At 51.3% G+C, this 21,469-nt stretch overlaps 1 protein-coding gene across 1 annotated transcript; it reads left to right on the forward strand.

The window, feature by feature from the left end:
* Positions 1 to 150: 150 nt before the first annotated feature.
* HSDL1 (hydroxysteroid dehydrogenase like 1) lies at positions 151 to 18,646 on the forward strand. Its single transcript, XM_032853856.1, has 6 exons — positions 151 to 241; positions 7,692 to 7,761; positions 10,997 to 11,222; positions 11,855 to 12,300; positions 12,544 to 12,771; positions 17,175 to 18,646. Exons 3-6 carry the CDS (start codon positions 11,003 to 11,005, stop codon positions 17,271 to 17,273), a joined length of 993 nt encoding a protein of 330 aa, XP_032709747.1. The 5' UTR covers positions 151 to 241; positions 7,692 to 7,761; positions 10,997 to 11,002; the 3' UTR covers positions 17,274 to 18,646.
* Positions 18,647 to 21,469: the final 2,823 nt, after the last annotated feature.

The following is a 21,469-nucleotide window of genomic DNA, read 5'->3' on the forward strand; positions in this document are numbered from 1 at the left end:
AGCCCAACGCTTGCCTGGTCTCCACGGCAACCGCCGCGCACGCGCACTCGGGGGGGGCGCGCGTCGGGACGTCAGGGGCGGGCCACGCAACGGCTCCGCCCCCGGCGCGTGCGCGGGTCACGTGGGGCGCGGCCCGCGGCAACTGCGGCGGCGGCGGTGGTGACTGGGGTGTTGCTGGTGACGGGGGCGGCGGCCGCGCGGCTCTGGCGGGACCGGCTCCGAGACTGCGCCGCCTCTGCAGGTACCACGCCCCCACCTCACCCCGCGCCTCCCCGCGCCTGGCCCGGGGACCCGGGCCCACTTGCTGTCCTTCGGCCCGTGCCTCCCGGTGCGCCCCGCCACGCCCCCCGGGACCGTACCCCTCGGCGCCATCGGCACCCCGGACCCCCTTCGTCTCTCCGTCCCCTCGGACCCCCGCCTCGGCACCCCTCCTTCCAGACTCGCCGCCCAGCCCCACGGCGCCCCTTCCCGGCTCCATCCCGGAGTCGCACCCCCGGAGGACCCTCTGTCCTGGGTCCGCCCTCTCCCCCAGGACTCGGCAGACCCGGGGCCCCACCCACCCGAGCGCGGCCCCTCTGCCGCAGACCCCAGCCCGGGGCTCCTTGCGAGGCTCCGAGACTCACCCCTTTGTCCGTGCTCCTTTATTCTCATTTCTGGAGGACTTGGTTGGAGTGGCATTTGTTGTCGTCTTTGTTCTGAATTAGGAGTAATTCGGAATCAGGGCGCTCTGGAAGGAAGGGCACCCGCGGCTCCCGAAGCGCGGGGGTTTGCTGGGGTTTGCTGGGCGCTGCCGGTTGCTGGAGAGGAAGGCTTGGGAGATGGATGAAGCCGTCCCCTGGTTCAGAGGAACGTGCTGCCCGGTGGACCCAAGCAAGCCCTGGAGCCCTGGCGGTGATGCCCGCAGGACTCCCGCCCGGGGGGTCTCACAATGGGGCGGCTAATCAGGCGTCTGGACTTCGGTAGACCTCGATCCCAATTCCCGTGGGGGCTGGGTATGTCACTTGCATCTCTGTCGGCCTCAGTTTCCCCATCTGTAAACGGGTGATTGTAACTCAGCCCCCTAAGGTTGGTGAGAGAACAGTGAGGTGTGAGGGACAGAGCTCTTTGCTTAGGGGCGTCTGGGTGTTTCAGTCGGTTAAATTGGCTGCCTGCAGATCCGGTCATGATTCGGGGGTCCTGGGATCAGGCAGAGAGCCTGCTTCTCCCTCCCCTTTGCTGCTTCCCCTGGTCGTGCTCTCTCTTGCTCGATCTCAAATAAATCTTTAAAAAACAACAACAAAAAAACCCCACAAAAAAACCCCAGTCCTCTGCTTAAAGCCAGCTCTGAGTTCTAACCCTGACCAGTGCTAGCTCACCTTGAACGCGGAATTAGAGGAGCTAATAGCTAAGGTTCACTGAGCATTGAAGTTTGGGGACTGTTCTGTGCTTTACGTGTATGACTTCGTTTAATTCTTAACATCTTAGGCTGGAACTCTTATCTCCATGTTTTGGTAACGTCGGGTAACGTAAGGAAAACGCGGAGGTGAAGTAACTTCAGCTTCATCCAGCACAGCTCTTGGGAGGGGGAGAGCCTTGATCCGACTCCAGGAAATCTATTTTCAGTCTGTGGTTTTGTCACTACAGTAATGTTCTAGGAGCAAAGAGTTCAACAAATCAGTATTTTTTAAGTAGATTTTAAAAGTTGGCAGAAAATTCATAGGACATAAAATTCATCCCCTTAGCCATTTTAAAAGTGTGTTCTTCACAGCAGAGCATTCACTATGTACCACAGCCCCCACTGTTTAATTCCAGAACATTCCCAGCATCTTCAGAAAAAAATCCTACCCTTGTTAGCAGTCACTCCCCCATCCTGCTGTGCCTTTGCTCTGGCCACCCTGATCTACTCTCTGTCTCTGGATTTGCCTTACCTGGACAGTTCATATAGATGATCAGACGGTGTTTGGTCTTTCGCTGAGCGTGGTGTTTCCGGGGTCTGTGTTTTCGGGGTCTGTTTCAGCGGCACGCCCCGCTTCTGTCTTTTTATTGCTGTCTGATACTCCATTATGCGGACAGATCGCCTTTTGTTTACCTATTTGCCTGCTGATAGACGTTTGGGTTATTCCCCTGTGTTATCTATTGTGAACGGAGCTGCCTGCAGTAGGCTCTACAAGTTTTTTGTGTAAGTTATCTTGGGTGGATACCTAGGAATGGATGCCATTGTTATTTTAATTCCAAATGGAGCCCTGAAACCCAGGCCTATTGGATCTCGGATGAGAACTCCCATTTCTGCCCTTTCTGCCGAGCTCCCCGTGAATTCAGGTTAGTGGTATCCCAAAAGTGGGCAAAGGAAGGAAAGGAAATTCCAGAATGTCATGATACACCAGTAGTAACTTTGTGAGAGTACTAACACAAAGGTTGAGAAGCTCCTTACGTTTTTTTTCTCCTCGAGTGAAATCTGAGCTTTGAACCCAAAGCTGTGTTTGCTTCTATTTATTAAATAGATGTTTTATACAGACTTATACCAGCTGCTGAGGAGGAATTGTAATGGTGGGGGCGATCCCAGCCTCACACCACCACCGAGCCCTCGCAGGAGGGTTAAAGGCGTAAACCTGCAAAGCAAAATTGTGAAAAATTCGAGAAAAAGGTACTGGAAAATGCCTTTATGTCCTGGGGCTAAGAGGGGATTTCTTACCTGAAACCCAACAAAGCACAAAGCATACAGGAAAAAGATTGATGTGTTTGCCGTGCGATTGAGGTGTTCGTTCATCAAAAGCACTATAAAGCGAGCAAACCTAGAGATCTAGAACAGAGAGGGAGAAGGGAGACAACACAGCGGAAGGGCAGAAGCTAGGAACAGGCTCACAGATAGCAGAGAAGCTTCATAAGGATGCAGTCAACCTTATCAGTCATGAGGAAATGAAAGTTAAAGCCAGGGTGCCCCCCCCTTTCAAGGCCACCCTGGGGGCCGAAGGTGAACCTACTGGTGCAGCCAGTTGGGGAGGGACACTGTGAACTAACGCTGGCTGACTGTGCTGGGGATTGGCCCAGCAGCTGGAGCAGTGCCTGCAGGGGCCCGGCAGCGGGACTCCGGTATGTCCCTTCAACGGACTTGGGCGCCTGTGTGTTCGGCTCCTCTGTTCCTAACTGTAGAGTAAAAGCCAGAAAAACTCCATCCCAAATGCCCGTCAGCGATAGAATGGCCGTGTGAATCCCGGTGCGTTTGTCCCGTGACCCTTGTGCACGGGGAAAGTATATCACAGGGACGAGACTCGAAGACAGCGTTGAGTGAAAAAACATCACCAGAAATACACACCCTGTGATTCCTTTAGAGAAAGTTCCAAACCAGACAAAACAGAACACTTTTCTTTCAGAAAAGTTGCTGGGGTAACCGTACCACTTTTTTTTTTTTTTTTTTTTTTTTAGGGCAAGGGAACCGGGAGGTCAGAATTGAGGAGGGTGGTAACCCTCCTGGGGGGCCCAGAAGGTGATGGTAGGATCAGGGGAGAAGCTATGGGGCTTCTGAGTGGGGTGGCCTCGCGGGTGTTTGGTTATTCTTTGAAGTATGTGTAATAGGTTTTACAACTTCTGTGCGTATTTTTCAGTTTTTTCAAGTGGCAGCAAAATTAGTTTTGGATACACCTGCTCTTGAGAAGCTTGTGCTCTGGCTGGGGAACCAAGAGACAAGGGAAACAGCCGAACGGAACCCAGAGTGGTGAGGGAAGGGCCTTGTGGGTGAGACCGGGAGATGGGAACTCGGGGTCTCGGTGCAGTGGCCAAAGGAGGAGCGGGAAGCGGCACAGGGCTCCCCTTCACCCCACGCCTGGCGTGCGCTGGCGCTTATCGGTGAGCACTGGCACCGAGTGGAGGGTTGAGCTGGTCTTGGGAGGACAGACAGGCTTTGAGTGCATACAGCAAGACAGATGCAGACTCCAGGTGAGAGAAGTAAGATCTCTATGAAAAACCTTAACGAGAAACAAGCCCCCAGCCCTGGAGCCTTATTGAAAAGCTGGACAGTGGCGGCTGTGGATGAGGGTGGGAAGGACCACCTCAGGCCTGCCCCACTCGGGGGAAGATCATAGGAATCTCTGAGGCTGTTCGTGGCTTCTGTGAACACGAGAAGCTTTTGGTTTAAGGGATGTGCAGGATTTGCAACTTGTCTCTGTGCTATCCTAAAGACGAGACGGACGGTCTCCCTGTCCTCCCATCCATCGATCCGTCTTAATTTCCTATTGTTGCTATAACAAATTACCACAAACTTCTCACCATTTTGGAGGTCAGAAGTCTGGCATCCGTCTCAGGCTAACACCAGGATGTCAGCAAGGCTGTGTCACTCCCAGAGGCTCTGGGGAGAACCTCTTTCCTGCCTTTGCCAGATGCTAGAGGTGCCTGCATTCTAGAGAGTAACCCCTTTCCCCATCATCAAGTCCAGTGGCCTCCTGTCTTTAAATCCTGCCTGTCTGCTTGACCTCTCCTTCTTGATTCCATCCCCTCCGACTTTGACCTGCCTCCTTCCTCCAAGGCCACGTGCGATCACAGCGGCCCCCACCCGGATCATCCAGGATCAGCTCCTCCTTTTAAGGTCCTTAGCTTAATCATATCTGCCAAGGCCTCTTTGCCACGTAAGGTGGGGGCATTCGGGAGGTGCGTGTGAGGGTTAGGGCGTGGCCAGCTCCCAGGGCCACTGCCGGGGCCCCACGCAGCCTTTGTTTGGTGGGACTTTCGCTGTCTTCTCCCATCATGCTAGCTTGTTTCCGTGAAAACATCTGGCCCGTCTGTCTGATGGCCTTTTACCGTCAGGCCTCATTTGTTTAGGTAATTGGTAATGTCAGTGGTGGAGCCCCCTCGTGCCCCAGAACTCTTGCTTCATGAAGGTTTCATATGAGGTTTGCCGGCTCTTGTCACTGCTGGGCCGAGCCCGCTAAGCTCTGGGTCAGGAGAATGTTACACGTCGCAGCAGGGCTTTGTTCTGTTCTCTTTTTAAATTTTACTTATTTTATTATCTCTACACCCAGCATAGGGCGTGAGCGTGTGACCGGGAGATCAAGAGTCGCCCGTTCTACTGACGGAGCCAGCCAGGCGCCCCCATAGCCGTCCTCTGAAGACGACACTTTGCCCCTTGGAGTTTTGACTGTAATTATCCCATGACACTTTGGTGTTTGCACTGTTACCTTTAGGGTTTGTTTTAGGACCCTCTGGGAGCAATTTTAGGTTTACCTTAAAACAGAGAGAAAGGTACAGAGATGGCCCGCATACCCCTGATCCCACACACGCGGAGCATCCCCCACTGTCGAGGCCACTCACCAGAATGTGCCTTTTTTTTTTTTTTTTAAGTCAGGGAGGAACCTGCACGGACATGTCACCATCACCTGAAGTTCGTAGTTTACCTGGATGCCCTTCACGTGTTCGATGGGTCAGCGCTGATGAGTGTTGCCCTGTAGACGTGGAAAGTGCCTCAGACGATAGGGAATTGCTCTTTTCCTATTTGGGGGACAGCTCTCTTTTCCTCCACCTGTTTTTCTCCTACCTGGTTCACTGATGACTGAGTTTTCCGTAGCGGCAGGAAAACAAAGCCTTAGAACTTCTACAGGCAGATTGGGTGGGGGCCGGGATTTTACTGTGGTGCAGTGCTGCTTTCTAAATAATGGGCTTCCCTACATTTTAGCCTAGTGCCTGTCTGCTGAGAAGTGGCCTAGTCAAACCCTCATAGCAGGGTAAATGCAGCTAGGTATCTTGGTAGGGTTCTGGGCTTAAATGCGTAATGAACTCCTTTAACCTGGATTTCTGTGAGATTTCCTGGATATTAATGGCTTTGGGGGAAGTCTTGATTTCTTCTTTCATTAGGAAGACATTATTTTCCATCATGTACTCAAGGGTGGGGAGAGGACTGAGAGGATGTCTGGAATGTCTACGTCCTGTCATTTTCCATTTACGCTCCATCAGGTTGTGAACAAATGTAGGAGAAGGTCTGGTCTGTCTGAGAAGCAGCACGAGTCTTCACAAAGCCATGTGGTCTCTGTTCAGCCTTGCCTTGTCCCCTTCTGGAAGGAAGAGGGTCCCAGACCCCTCACTTCCTGCCTGCATCCGCACAGCCGCCCCTCCCTGCTGCCAGCCACCTTTTACGACAAACCCGATTGGCTCCCTGCTTTGGCAAAAGGGACTTAACTCAGAGAGTCAGTCCACACGCTTCTGTTTGGCACAAAGACCTTTCACAATCTGGCCTTCCCTTCCAGCTGCCTTGGCACCCTTGGGTGCACTTCCTGTGCTGGGAGCCTGTTGAATTTGTCACTGTTTCCTGGCAGGCTGGTCCTTTTGTAGTGCTGTGCCCTTGGCCCCTCTCTGCTCAGGAGGGTCTGGAAGCCCAGCAGTGCCCTCGCCACTGTGCCCTGAGTCGCGCTGTTTATCTTGGTGAATTCTGCCTACACAGGTTATTGTTTGTAAGTAAATGGGGTGTTTGAATATGTCAATCTTCTGTGAGTTTGGTGGCTGTGAGTCAGGTCTCCATCTTGAGCCATGTCTGGGGAGTGAGGAGATGGCATGCTGTCCCCCAAGGCTGTAGACCTGGCCTAGAACACTGGCAGTCCTCGGGTTCTCCGTGATGGAAAACAGAGGTAGCCGTGACAGTCTGTTTAAGGTGCTTGCCTGCGGTGGAACTGCGATGTTGAAGATCGTCCTGGTCCCCCTGTGACAGGACGGCTGGAGGGGAGTGTGACTGGCAGAGCCAGGAAGCCAGGCCCCGCCAGGTCCAAGGCCCTTGAGACCGCTGTTCTCCATGTTTCTGAAGTGGGTGCACCTTTCTGTTGCACCTGAGTAGGGGGTCGCTGGCGGGTTTTGCACATGGGGTTTTCTTTCTGTAGGGGGGGGTTTGGTGGTCCCCTTGCCAGCTGGCGAATGAGAAAGTGCGCAGGCTAAGAGCTGAGCTAGAGTCCCGTAGTGTGGCTTCATGTTGTGGTCGCCTTGCCGTGGGCTACCTGTGGTGGAAGGGGCTGGAAGCACAGGGAGGAGTAAGGTTTGGCCTCAGCCCTGGAGCAGCTCAGCGTGCTGGGGGGGCTTCAGAAACAGAGTGTAGAAGGCAGCGTCCAGGGTGGGAAGAAGGGGCCAGAGGTTCCTTTCCTCTGTGCATTCTGAAAGTGCTAGAAGGGGCTGCTGCACATGCCGAGGGACATGTCTTCCCGCCACCTCTGCCAGCTGATGAGACAGCGCGGGATGCCTGGGCTCCCTCGGCCAGCCGGAATCCAGCATTGTGGGGCCGCAGCCCTGTGGGAGCCCAGGGGCCCTGCAGGCAGAACCGTGGAGGGCGGCTGGCCGAGAGAGCCGTGAGGCGGACCGGCCCCCCGGAGTGAGGATGGCCTGGGCTGCTCCCCCTCCCCGCCCCACCTGCTCCGGGCTTTGTGTCCCGAGCTCCCAGTGTCTGTGCAGAGCGCCACCTCTCTCCCAGCTGCTGGAACTGGTTTCTTTCCGTTTGGTGAGCTGTTCCTTAAGAGAAGGTGCGGGAAAAGCGGGCGCGTTCCAGCGGACGCTTCTTCAGACGCCGTCGGTGTCTTCCTTTTTCTGCTGTGAGGAGGGGCTTTGCCGTCTGCACAGGGGATTCATGGCATAAGAATTTGTGTTTCCTTAATTTTGAAAAACTTTGGGTTATGTTTGTATCAAGCTTTGTCAGCTGAGGCGTGAGGGCGAAAGAAAGGACTTTGTTTCATGTCGGCGTTTGCTCACAGGTTGGCCTGAAGACGCCGGCTTCCTCCTGAACACCGAGAACCGGCAGAGGGAAGGTCAGAGAAAACCAAGGTGGGTCAGGACCCCAGCAGAAGAATCAGGAATCTTCTGTGTGTCAGGTCCCTTTTGATTGTTTTTCCTTCCAAATGTTCAGACTCTTGGAAAAAATTGTGTTTGAGGGGGAAGAAGTGCCCCTTCCACAGCTTCCCATCAGCATGAGGCCGGGCCGCGAGCCGTGTCTGACCTGCTCCTGTTTAGTGAGAACCTTGTTGTAGACCCTGCAGTTACCTTCCCCACAAGTACGGCTTTGCTGGCAGCCCCGTAGATCTTCATACACGGGGTGTAAATTTTCATTGAAAACGGCATTTCAGTAGCTTAGATATACACCCGTAATTTTTTTTTTAAAGATTTATTTATTTATTTATTTATTTATTAGAGAGAGAGAGAGTAGGAGCAGGGAGGAGAGGCAGAGGGAGAAGCAGGCTCCCCACTGAGCAGGAGCCGGCGCAGGACTCGATCCCAGGACCCGGAGATCACGACCTGAGCCGAAGGCAGAGGCTTAACCGACTGAGCCACCCAGGTGCCCCCACCCACCTGTTATTAGGAGAACAGATTCAATATTCTAAGAATCCAGATTTTTTTGTTGTGGTTTTGTTATTCTTAATTTTATTACACTGTATTGGAAAAGGACTAGTACCCACAGATGCTATATTTTTTTGCTTTTACTTTCCTTGTGGCCTCATATTAGATTAGTTACAGCAGAAGGCACGTGCACACTTCAAAGGAATTATTTCAGGAACTCCCCAAAGTGAAGGTTTAACATGGGATTTCGTTTTTATGTCCTTTCTTGGAAGAAATTACTGTTTTGGTCATTTGTTTGGAGGCTGCTGCCATTGCAGACACGTTGGGAGCATGCCAGGTCAAGGGCATGCCCAGGCCGCCGGCTCCCTCCGCAGGGACTTGGCTGTGTGCTGAGCTGCAGAGCAAGGGCCCTTGAGAAGGGTCACACGACACTCCTCCTCCTCTCTAGTGGCTGGAAGCTTGGAGGGGCATTCCTGTCCCGCAGGAAGAGAATGGACGTATTTGAGACATGATGCTAACTGGGAATGTATTTCCGGGGGTCTGGGAGCAGCCCTCCCGGTGTTGTTGCCTTCTCTAGGGCAGACTGATCAGGACAAGAAGGGCCTCTTCAGCCCACACTCCGTTGATGCTGATAACTTCAGACCTCAGAAAATCTTAGCCAGTGTGGTCCTTGAAGACAAATTACCCCAAAGGAGCATTTAATTGTTGTTATATTATGACATATTTGGCTTGCGGCGTTCATAAAGTTTACAGTGTTTTCTTTTCCTGATCAGTCTTGGCATTCTTGTGGGGGGTACGTCTCTGTGAGCAGAACAGACAGGAACTGAGATGGCCCAACTTCCGTTATTTTCTCTGCCATTTGGGGAAAACATTTCTTTAAAGTCATGTGACGTCAACTCAGTTAGTAATATGGTAGCTGTGTGCCCCTTCCGGCTTGAGCAGTTGTGTCCTTGTTGTGGGGCGTTTGGGAATCCTACTGCCTGCTCCTGTCTCCAGTTTTCTGTCCTGATTCCATGTGTCCTTTCTTGGTTTGTAATTTGGATTACACTTTGATGTATATATTCCTGTGTGTATATATATACATTCACATACCCCTCTCTGTGGTCAACAGGTTTTCCATTGTCTTAGGCCTTTTATCGCAGGACGCTGCTGCTCTCAGAATGTGTTCCATTTCAGTGGCTGGTTGGTTTTCTCCTGCTTTGTGCATTTTCACTCTGCAGAACGTCTTCCGGCCTGCATCGCACTTCTGCGGCGCCTTCCCTCATTCTTCCTTCAGCTTAGGCCTATTTTTACTGCTATCGTTGGGAATTCTCTTAGTTTCACGATTTTTTTTTTTCTGTTTCAAGGGGACTTTGAAGAGAGGCCATTCCCAGAAGTGTTACATATATATTTTGGATTAAAGTCAACTTTTCCTTCATGTAATAAATAAATCTTTGAGTTCGTGCGTATCAGAGCTCCCCATAATGTAATTGCAGGCTCTTGTGATCCCTTCGCTATCTCGTCCCTCGCGGACAGCACGCAGCTGGATCCCGCCTCAGTGGTTCCCAGGTCTGGGCTAGGACCCAAGTTCATGAGCTGTGGTGGCACCAGGCCTTTGCCTCTGCAGGGTTGTCTCCCACCACAGGGACACATAAAGCCATTCATATGGCATTTAAAATAGTTTCGTTAAGTGTCCTTCTGTTCTCCTGGGCACAGTTTAACTCATACTTGGATCCTTTGCATCAGTCATGGTCCATGGAACGTAGTAGGCGCTTTGTAAATGTTTGCCGTGTGGGTCCGTACAGGAGTCGTACGGGACTCTTTCCTTAGCTGTAAGGCGCAGGGCAGAGATGGGGTGCCTGTGACAGCAGTAAGACGGAGGAGTGCTCGCTTTCTTGTTGTTTCAGAAAACCCATTCCTCGGGGTGCTTGGGTGGCTAAGTCGATGAAGCGTCTGCCTTCAGCTCAGGTCACGATCCCCGGGTCCTGGAATCGAGCCCCGCATCGGGCTCCCTGCTCAGCCGGGGAGTCTGCTTCTCCCTCTCCCACTCCTCATGCTTGTGTTCCCTCTCTCGCTGTGTCTCCATCAAAGAAATAAATAAAATCTCTAAAAAAAAAAAAAGAAAAAAGCAATTCCTCAAACTTGGGGAGTATTTCTTTGTAAATCAACGTTTATGCATATTACGTATACATAATATGATTTATGTGAAAGTTCACTACAGGTTAGTTTTACCTCAAACGGACTGTGAGCTCCTTTTGGCCAAGGCGCCGTCCTCGTGCTGCTGCTCCTCCGGCTTTGTCTCCGCGTGGGCGGGCGGCCCTCCGCGGGCTGATGATGGAGGAGCAGACACGTAAACACACCTCAGAGCTGTTACAGGAATTGGAAGTCTGTGCCTGTCACTGCCGGGCGAGGAGCTTTTTTAGGGCACAGAGCATATTGCGTTTATCTCTGTGTCTACAACATGCCCCACGGTGCCTGGATATTTGTAGGAATCTCAGAGCTCTCGGTAGTTACACGTTGACTAATCTCCTTGGAAGGAAAGGACTTCCGGAGCTGCAGATGGTCATGAGACTATACATTGAGCGGGTCCCTGGGGTACGTGCATTTGAACGCTACCGTTAATCGAGTGCCTCACTGATAAGCTCTGACGTCCTTGGATGTCTGTCTTCATTCCGACTTTATTCTTCATTGTGTTCCTTTGACACAATTAAGCAAAGAACACCTCTCTCTTTCCCCTTCCCTGCAGGCCGCCATGGCTGCCGTTGACAGCTTCTACCTCTTGTATAGGGAGATCGCCAGGTCCTGCAATTGCTACATGGAAGCTCTGGCCTTGGTCGGAGCCTGGTACACAGCTAGGAAAAGCATCACGGTCATCTGTGATTTCTACAGTCTGGTCAGACTGCATTTCATCCCGCGCCTGGTGAGCAGAGCAGATCTGATCAAGCAGTACGGAAGATGGGCAGTCGTGAGTGGTAAGAAAGGAGATGCGGTCCTGGCCCGCTTTCAGAACACAGTCATCTCTCCTGTTGAGGCTGCGTTCTCAATGGGGTGCCTTATTCGAGGAGTCACTGAATTCACCGTGATGTGTTCTTGGGAACACAGCTCTGTTGTGATGCCGGTCACCGTTTCTTAGCGCCCTCCTCTTAGAACGATGTTTGTCTTTCTTGCTCTGTCCTCCTGTTCCCGGTCCTGCCTCAGCCCACCTTCGCTCCCTTTTGAGATTGTCCTTAGAAATTGTCACTGTCCATTCCCTTGTTTTAAATTTCATTTTGATTTGTCATTATTTCCCAGGAAGGTACCTCCCTAACACTCATGTAAGCCAGATACAAGTTTGAAAACCATTTCCTGCTGTGTCTCCCACCCAGCTCGGTGAACGTGAAGCTCCCTTCCCCTGCTTGTCAGGGTGTCTGCGAGAGTGTTTGACTAAAGGTGTCAGTCATACTTGGATGCGACACTGTACCCGACACAGTGATCAGTGTGAGAACTGGGTTTATTTCTAGTGTGACCCCTTCTCAGCTGAAACCCAGAAACAGGAGATTTAAGGTTTGCTCTGAAGGTCCCACCGTGAGATGAGCCCGCTCACCTTCCCTGGCCTGTATCGCAGGTGCGACCGATGGGATCGGAAGAGCCTATGCAGAGGAACTGGCAAGCCGTGGCCTCAATATCATCTTGATCAGCCGCAGCCAAGACAAGCTGCAGACGGTAGCGAAAGACATAGCCGACACCTACAAAGTGGAAACCGAGGTCATAGTTGCGGACTTCAGTAGTGGCCGCGAGATCTACGACCCGATTCGAGAAGCTCTGAAAGACAAAGACATTGGCATCTTGGTGAATAACGTAGGCGTGTTTTATCCCTACCCCCAGTATTTTACTCAGGTCTCCGAGGACAAACTCTGGGACATCATCAATGTAAACATTGCTGCGGCTAGTTTGATGGTCCATATAGTGTTACCAGGGATGGTGGAGAGAAAGAAGGGTGCTGTTGTCACCATCTCTTCCGGCTCCTGCTGCAAGCCGACGCCCCAGCTGGCTGCATATTCTGCTTCTAAGGTAATGTATTCCCGATTGGAAGCGAAGTCATAAAGCAGGAGGACATTGCTTATGTGGTTCGGTCCAGTTTGCGGAGCTCTTTGTGTCCAGCTCATGTCTATTTCTGCTGTACTTTTACCTGACATGGTAATAAGCAAGGCTGTTTTCTTCCGAATTTTCTGTTTTCTTCCGAATTTTCTTCCAAGTCCCTCCCCACCCCCAGCCCCCATCCCTTAAATCTTTACCCCTGCTCTGTCTCAACAGGCTTATTTAGACCACTTCAGCAGAGCCCTGCAGTATGAGTACGCTTCTAAAGGCATCTTTGTACAGAGTCTCATCCCGTTCTACGTGGCAACCAACGTGACCGCACCTGGCAGCTTTCTGCACAAGTGCCCGTGGCTGGTGCCTTCGCCCAAAGTGTACGCGCACCATGCCGTTTCTACCCTTGGCATCTCGAAAAGGACCACAGGATACTGGTCCCATTCTATCCAGGTAACAGGATGTGCTCAACTCTTACAATTAGGTTAATGCAGCCTCAGCCTTTCGGAATGATACGTGGCAATCCGATTGGAGCCTGCTGCTGAAATGGGGGAATTGCACATTCTGATTCTTAAACCTGACACTCATAGTGGTTCTGGTGAAGTCCCTGAAATTCTCCGTGCTGCTCTTACTGATAGTTTGATTTGTGTGGTCCCATAGAGATGGAAGAATGCTGCTTTACTCTAGGAAGTGGCAGGAGTGTATATTACTCAGGATTCATGGGGGCTCTTTGCATAAAGATTATTAAATTTGCCATCCATAGATAAGAAAAGCAGCAGTTAGTTTTTCCTTTTATCGAAAGATTTGGCTGAAAGTTTCTTTAGTAAGAAGGAGCTTGATTTATTCACTCCTCTGTTAATGTTTAGCCCATAAGGAGTTCGCTGGAGGAAGTTTGATGTGCCAGACACACCATGTAAAGAAATGTCTGTGCTCATCCTGATCAGTCGTCCATGTTAGGGCCTGAGTGAAGAGGGCAGGCGGGCCTGTGTTGGCTCTAGGATCTGGAAAATGCTCAGTGTCTTGGATGAAGGCAGTTTTGGGAGCCCTTCAGGGAGCTGTGGACTGCAGTGGGCAGGTGAGTGGGGGGAGGGCTACGGAAACCGCATGCTCCGCAAATAAGGCTGTGGGGTGCGGCAGGCAGGTGGACTGGGATGGAGGAAGCAGGTGTATTTGTTAATCCGTTTACAGCAGCAGAGACGTGGCTGGGAGCAAGTGCTGGCGGGAGGGGGATGTGCAGGGGAATGGCCTGAAGATAGGGGAGAGAAGGTGTGCTTCCCGGCAGCGCGGGCAGGACCCAGAGCACAGTGGAGGGGGCGACAGGGAAGCCACAGTGGTGAGCAGGGGCTGTCATCTGCTGACTCCCGGGAGGTGGGGTCTTGCGAAGCGAGGAGGTTTGAAGTGAGAGTGTCGGGGGGGTGGAGAGCGGGGCACTGCTCCTGTGCCAGTGACCCTTTCGGGAGCCCCTGCCGGGATGGGCTCTAGACTGGTTTCACAGCCTTTTACTGATGTGGATCGGTGCTCAATCTGTGTCAGTGGTTCTTTATGATGAGCTTGCTCAGAGGTCAGGGGGAGGAGTCCTCACTCCTTCCTGGGCCCCAGCCCTTAACGGATGTCTGCACAACCCTGTTCCCACGCAGGAGCTGTATGAGTTGGCCTTTTGTACTTTCTTGGGATTCATGGAGTTAGACAATGGCATCTTCTCTGTGTTATGTGAGTTGTCTTAACGATTTGTGAGCAGAAAACAGAAAAAAATGCTTTGGACTTAAAGCAACTATAAAGCAGTTGGATGTCTTGGCTTTAATTGTTAACCAGTTATCAGTGTTGTTTTGGGAGCCTTCCCGTTTTCAGAATTGCATGAGGCCGAGTTTTCAGCTTTGGAACACAGAGTAAGGCTGACAGAAAAGCCTGTGGCCTTCTGTTTGGGTTACTTGACGTGGAGGCCAGAAACACGTGCGTATGTGTTAGGTTGATAAGCCATTAACTTGACAGCTTGACCAGTCTTGCTTATAACTCCGAGGGCTGTGTTCCTGGTGTAGGAAGACAGAGAAAGCCACAGGGATTGGCACGAGGGTTGGGGGCAGCTGAACTCTGGACTGGCCTGCAGTCTGCTCTGAATTCCTACCCACTTTAGGCATATCTGTTCCCACATAGTGTGTCTGTGTTGCTCTTGGAGAAAGACGATGTGGCATTTAGAGGAGAGGGGAGCTACTTGGCCTTGAAAAGGCCCTGGGGATGCAGGCCCAGGAGAGGCAGGCCAGCAGCTGAGGTCCAGGCCCTCCTGCACAGCCCAGGTTCCCATGCCGGCGGCCAGCCAGGAAGGGAGCCTCAAACCACATACTGGCACTGTAGCTTTGTCTCTACCTTTGGAATAACTCTGGTTTGAGGATCCAGCCCAAGTTCTTGGGGATCTTTTCCTTCCTTCCCATCCCCATTTCTTACCTAGGTCCTTCCTTCCCATCCCAGTCTCTGGGAGACATTAAAGCATTGGCATTTTCATTGCCAATGCAGATTTCCATCCAGTTGTCTGTGTGTATTGGCCATTGACGTCCTCCTCTTCTGGCTCTGGGTCCCCACAGGGGCTGTCAGTTACTGTTGGCTTTTGTCGCAGGGGAGGACAGCTCCTTTCTTTGGCCTGGACTGGTGAGTCAGGTCTCTGAACATGCACAGAGCCTTCCAGAGCCAAAGACCCAGCCCTCCCTCTGCTCTCCGCTCTCACTCACTCCCCCTCTAAACAAGTGGATGAGTCAGCCCTTTAGTTTCTAATCTGTCAGTACACAGAGGATGTAGTTCTCTCCTTTTCCATTAGCTCTTTCCATCCTGCTCCCTGGGGTGCTGAGACCCCATTAGAATCAGCCAGAAGTGGTGTGCCAGCAGCGGTTCCAGGCGTAGCCCTGTAGGAACCTGGCAGGGTGTGTCCTGCTGCTGGTCCCCCGTGACAGACAGTGGCCATGTTGAGCGGAAATTAAGAACAAACAGATTTCTGGTTGTTGATACCTTCTCCACTAAATGCTGAAAAAAATGCGTGGTAGTCTCCCCTTATCAGTGCGGATATGTTCCATGGCACCCAGTGGCCGCCTGGAGCCGTAGGTAGTGTTGGACCCTATAAGGACTGCTTTTCCCTGTTCGGGCAGACCTGTGGTAAAGTCTACTTTATCAGTGAGGCACAGTGAGAGGTTAACACCGATTCCTGGTAATAAGATAGAGCAGTCATAATGGTGTCCTGTAATCAAAGCTACGTGAATGTGGTCTCTCTGGAAATACGTGTACAGTATGTGGCCTTCTTGTTGAGGTGAACGTGAGATGATCAGATGCCTGCGTGAGGACAGGGAGTAAGGGGACGTCGCGTTAGGCGGCTGTTGACAGGGTGCCGGGTCAGGAGGATCATCTGCTTCTGGACCACAGTTGACCTTGGCCGTGGGTAACTGAAACTGTGGAAAGCAAAACCAGGACAGTGGGGGCACCGGTGTACTCAGAAGAGGCGGTCCAGCTCTGCAATCTGTCCCAGGTGCCTGTGTGTTTGAGTACGTCCCTACTTCAGGGTGCTCCTACGCGACCCAGAGCTGACTTCTTTTATCTCCTTACACTTAGAATCTTTCGCTTTAAAACAGCAGCTCCAAGGAAGGTACCCCAGTATTTTCCTCACAAAATCCTGGCTCTTTAACGAGGTCCAGAGAGATGTAGTCATGTCCCCAGAATGTTTCCCGTGGCTCCTGGCCAGATACAGATACAGGGCTCCTGTCTCCGAGGAGGTCAGCCGGAGCTTCTCTGGAACCTGCGGTGGCCGGCTGCAGCTGTCCCTGATCCTGGGACCTTGTCCAGTTCAGTGTGGCTTCCCTGGGTCTGGGGTGACCTCTGTTATTTTATTTCTGTTCAAGGCTAGCATTTTAGCACTTGCCAGTGGCCTGTTCATCTTCCTTCTTTCCTTTTTTTTTTTTTTTAAGTAAGCTCTATGCGCATCGTGGGGCTTGAACTCACAACCCCAAGATCCAGTGTTGCACACTGTAGCGGCTGAGTCAGGCCTCCCATTCATCTCCCTTCCTTCCCACGCAAGTAGAGCTCGAGCTCAGCTCCGTCTTGGACAGACCCGTCAGCACAGCGCAGGGCTTGCCCCCATCGGCGCGGTTGGCCTTTGGTATCTGATAATCCCTCGTGAGGAGGCTCTCCTGAGCACTCTAGAATGTTCAGCAGCGTTCCCGACCTCTGCCCACTGGATGCCAGTAGCAGCAGCATCCACGTGTGATAACCAGGAGCGTCTCTGGACGTTGCCATGTGTTCCCCTGGGGGCGGGGGTGGGGGAAGGGCCCTGGCACAGAAGCCTCGGAGTGGAGCTCGGTCAGCAGGACCGCCTCCCTGCGTGCCCAGGCCATCCACCTCACGTCTCAGGACCGCAGCCCAGCATCCCAGCGTTTTTGATTTCTTTTTGTCACACCGTTTTTGACTAATTTCAGCCCAGTGTGCCCCTCGCAGCCCAGTTTTCTCACAGTGTACTGATCACGGATGCGTTGATCCATTTCACCTGCCTTTTATTCCCGGAGTGGTTTTTGTCATTCTTAACCAAGTGGATATGTTACTGGTACCTGCTTAAGTAAGGATGGGATTGTAGTGCTGTGCCTGAGTTTGTCCCCCTCATTGGAGAGGGGTGGGCGGGCGGCGGTCCTGTTTCTTGTACTTCCATGGATTCTAGCATGGGTTCTTAGGCCAAAGTAGGTGCTTGGTATAAGAGCACCTGAGGACTTTTTCTTTTTTCTTTTTTTTGTATTTAATTTGGTGGTATTTATTGTATTGAGTCATATATTGACACTTAAAGTCTGTGCTTTGGGTTCTAACCTTCTAACCTTTTTCTCTTTCATTTTTAGTTTCTTTTTGCACAGTATATGCCTGAATGGCTCTGGGTGTGGGGAGCAAATGTTCTCAATCGTTCTTTACGTAAGGAGGCCTTATCCTGCAAAGCGTGAAACTGCCTGATGGTTTGGGAAGTTTCGCCACCTCCTGGGAGCCTGCAGTATTCTGATGTTTGGAAGAACACACTTAATTTATCTTCAGTATTTTCTTCTATCACTGGTTATGTAGCATACTGTTGACTCATCATTTGCAAAGCACACATAATACTTTTAGAGAATGCTGTGGGAAAACCACGAGGGCCACATCACGTGGATGGCACAGGGCACACAGTGACCGAGGCACAAGAACGTTATCGAGGGAACCTAAATTGTGATGCTTTTTTTTTTTCCTCTACACTCTGTCCAAGCTGTGTGATTTATGTTGTTCTAGGAGCTACAGCAATCTGTTACTGAAATATATAGGACTTGTTAGCTCTCGAACTTTCAAATGTTGTTTATGGGAAATTATTTCTGTAGATGAATTCCAGTATTGTTTTTTGAATGTTCATCAGGAAAGAATATTTAAAAGTGTTATTTTATAAGTAAGATCACTAATTAGCAGTAATTAGCAGTAGAAATCCACGTGTGTCCTATTGTATAGCTCTGTTTGACTCTGTGTATGAAAATGCTGCTCTTCAAGCGATATTCCACTAGAGAACTGTGTGTGTGTGTATGTTCTGTACATCTGGGCAAGTTCATTTATGGGGCAGTTACTGTAAAAAAGATGTCTTGCTAAGGTGGCTTAATGTGAAACCTTACGGAGTCTTGAAATTCTACTTATTCCTCTTCATACTAAACATGCCTATCTGATTTTGGGCTGTAAGTTTGCCGTGTGTAATATTATACATTCTGTTGGTTGTTTTTTTTTAATCTCCTGTGGAATTAATTCATCCTTAGAATCGAACCTACGATGGTCGACCCTTAGTCATCTCTTGATTTATAATCGTTGTGGTTAAGTGGTGATTTCTCAGCCTGTGACCCATTTTATAACTGAAATTTAGCCCTTCAGAGCTTGTTATATCTGGTTTTCATACACTTTTCTATGTAATATTCTCTTATAGTAGCGTTATGGGAGTAAACATCAGTTACTTAGGGAATAGTGGTTAAAATATGGACTAATGATGTGTGTGATATGATGTATGTGTTAAAATAAGTTAGAAACTCATTCTTGGTTTGTGTAACAAATCTACGCATTACAGTGAACGCTTTTGTTGGTGTGAAGATCATTGTGTGCAACCCCCCCACGATAGGGGTTAGCTTTGACACCTACTGTGAAATAAATGTTTTTGGCTCAGACCTCACAAAGCCAGACATTTTTGGGGACCGCTCTCTAGTGCTTCAGCAATGATAAATCACCATATGATTGTGACACTGTGTGCAAGTTAAGAATTTGGAGCTTATTACTGTGACACTGATGCAGAAACTAGTAAATTGGCTGAAATCAGGAATTGTTGGAATTGTCTTCTTCTGAGTATAGTATTCCATTAGGAGTTAGACCTGGGCATGCCTTTATGGCACACCCACGATTTTGCCACTGCCATTGCCTCAGTATTTCCTGATCTCACTTGGGACTCAGAAGCTCAGTGGTTGAGTTCAGAAGCTCTTCCATGTATAGACCAGGCCCTCATTACACAAAAGAAGACCTTTCAGATGTGAAAACTTGCTAGCAGTGTTATGCAGCACAGAAGGTGTTGATGGAGTCTGCTTGGAGGCCTGCCTTTTGTCACATTCAGCAATTTTCCCTCCCCTAATAGTCAACCTATGGTCATTAAGACTAGAGAAAATTTGACTTCCTGCCACATCGACCTGAATTGTAATTGACATGTAGTAAGCAGCTGCAGCTGTACATGTAGAAGCACCGTGTTTTCCCCCCAGGAGTTACGGGGCTCAGCCATGTCTTCTATTTATAAGTGATGTAGGGAGTCACTGCCCATGATGAGAATAAGTAAATCATGTTGGTGATGTTTGCAAATTCTCTGCTTGGCAGGACATGTGCAAAAGCTGTTGGGTGCAAAGCTAGTGAAAGATCAAAAGCAAGAATCTTCCTTAGGTTTCCTCTGATAATACACCTTTTCCCAGAACCCATTTGAGAATCATCATTGGGCCACTGGACACGGGGTTTCTTACTAAGAATATGGGAAATTAAGAACCTTTAAAACAATCTGCGAACTGAAAATTTAACAGTAAAAACTGCTGCTTCTGCTTCCTGCGGAAGAGGTTTTGTTCCATGTGTCTGTATTTGGGATGAGAGAGATTTTTTTCCCCATAGAAACAATTACTTTAAAATTACTGAAAAATTAATCTATGAACACCCGCGGTAGTAATTCATTAAAAGCTTGTAATTCAGCAAGAAACTTGTGCACAACCATGTGTCTGTTAAGTCTTTCGAAACGACTAACTAGATTTCTTGATCTCATTCCCCTGATAGGTTGAGTAGATGAAAGTAGATTTTGATCATTGACTTCAGCACCCTGTACATCGCTGCTGGTGTTCCATGAGCCATTTTACCTCATGGTGGGGATGAAAGGTTGATTGTGGTGGAAAGGGTGGAGTGGAAAGGGAGTCAGCAAAGAGAGAGCTCTTTGGAGGAGTCTTTCTGTTTTAATCTCCATTACTCAGAATCTTACCGCATTTCGCAACCAGGGGGTTTGGGTGGTGTCATCAGTCTGGACACCGTGTGCCCTCTTCAACCAAGTCCAGTCTGTCTGTGTGTCTGGCTCACTACTGGCTCAGCTGTTATTCTTTCAAATAGTACTTAGTTTGAATAAAGGTTTACCTTCCCATGGAATTTGCAAATTCTTTATTATACACATAAAGCATACAGTGATTTCAGAACCTGGAGTGGTGGAAGACCGACAGACCAGGATCCTGTGGCTCTCATCCTTTCTTTGGATTTCCAAACCCCCGTTGCTCATCCCACCCCCCTTCAGTTTATAGGTCCTGGGGGCTGGCCGCAGTGTGCTTTTCCCTGCTTCGGGGCTTCACTATCCCAATGCAAGGGTGTTTGCAGCTCACTAGCCTACGTCAGTCCGTGACAGTTGGGTTGTGTATTCAGTGGCATAGTGACTTCAAGGCCTGTTAAAAGAACCGTGGCTTAGACCAATTTACCCCACATTAGAACACCACAGTTAAGTTTAAGATCCAAGTGTATTACATGGTGGCAGCAGGCACTGCTTAATTTCGAGGATTTACCATGCCAGAGAGACCAGAATTCTCCGAAGTCCCCAACATCGGCGCGATCTCAGAATGGGGAGAACTTCATCAGGTGCGGACGGGTCTATATGTACCGAACACCTGTTTCCTTAAACCCTCACCCTGGGAGTGGGTGCGAATACCGCTTTCGGGTAGGGCAGGTGAGGTAGAAGAGCCGCGCTGCGACTTGCCCGAGATGAAAGCCAGTGAGTGACGGGGTGCTAACCCAGTGTGGAAGCCGGTCTGGTTAGAGAACGACCCAGGAAACACCGCGTCCCCCGCGCTGCTGTCAGGCCGGCGCCCCTCTGCGTTACCGCGGGGCTGCGGGGAGTTCGGTGTTACCCGGCCGTGCAGCACATCACCTTCCAACAGCACGACCAAAACCACGCTTCCCGCCCCCCACCCGTGCCCAGCGCCAAGCGCGGCCCCTCCGACACGTGGGCGGAGAAGGGCCTGCGATCCGTCTGGGGGAGGCCAGCGTTTCCGAGTCGAACGCACCGAGCCTCGTTTCGTTCACTAGGGCAGCCGCCGGGCATCAGGGTCCCGGCCACGCGCGGAGTGGGGCGGAGCAAGCGCGGTTGCGGCGGGGGTTTCGCCTTACAGCGCGGGTCCCAAGGCCGGAGCCGGCCGCGTCGGGCAAATGGGCAGAGGCCTGCAGAGGGCCATGCCTGGGGGGGTGCCGTGCCGCCCGAGCCCGACCCCGGCCCCCGTCGGGCCCCAGGGACAGGACGCTACGCTCGGAGCTTTCGGGAGTTTACGGCAAACGCTGGCGGCTCCGCCAGGACCTTCATCCGTGGGCCCGGGCCGCGCGCGGCCGCTTTCTGGCCCAAAGCCCAGGGCCTACCCCGCGCCTCCCACCAGCACCGCCACGGACCTGGGCGGAAGGCTCGCCACACCCCCTTTCCCCCTCCTGCCCCGCCCCGTCCCGGGCCGCAAGTGTCGCGAGACCTTCGTCCGTCAGCCAGCCTCGGGCCCGGCGGCCAGAGCGCGCACGCAGGCCGGCGCCGGGCACGCAGGGGACGCACGGCCGGCGGGGCTGGCGCTCCTGGCGCTCTCCGCCGTCTGTCTCCCCGCCCCGG

This window comes from Lontra canadensis, unplaced genomic scaffold (assembly GCF_010015895.1).
Source record: "Lontra canadensis isolate GAN:19392208 unplaced genomic scaffold, GSC_riverotter_1.0 scaffold8, whole genome shotgun sequence".
Classification (NCBI taxonomy): Eukaryota; Metazoa; Chordata; class Mammalia; order Carnivora; family Mustelidae; genus Lontra; species Lontra canadensis.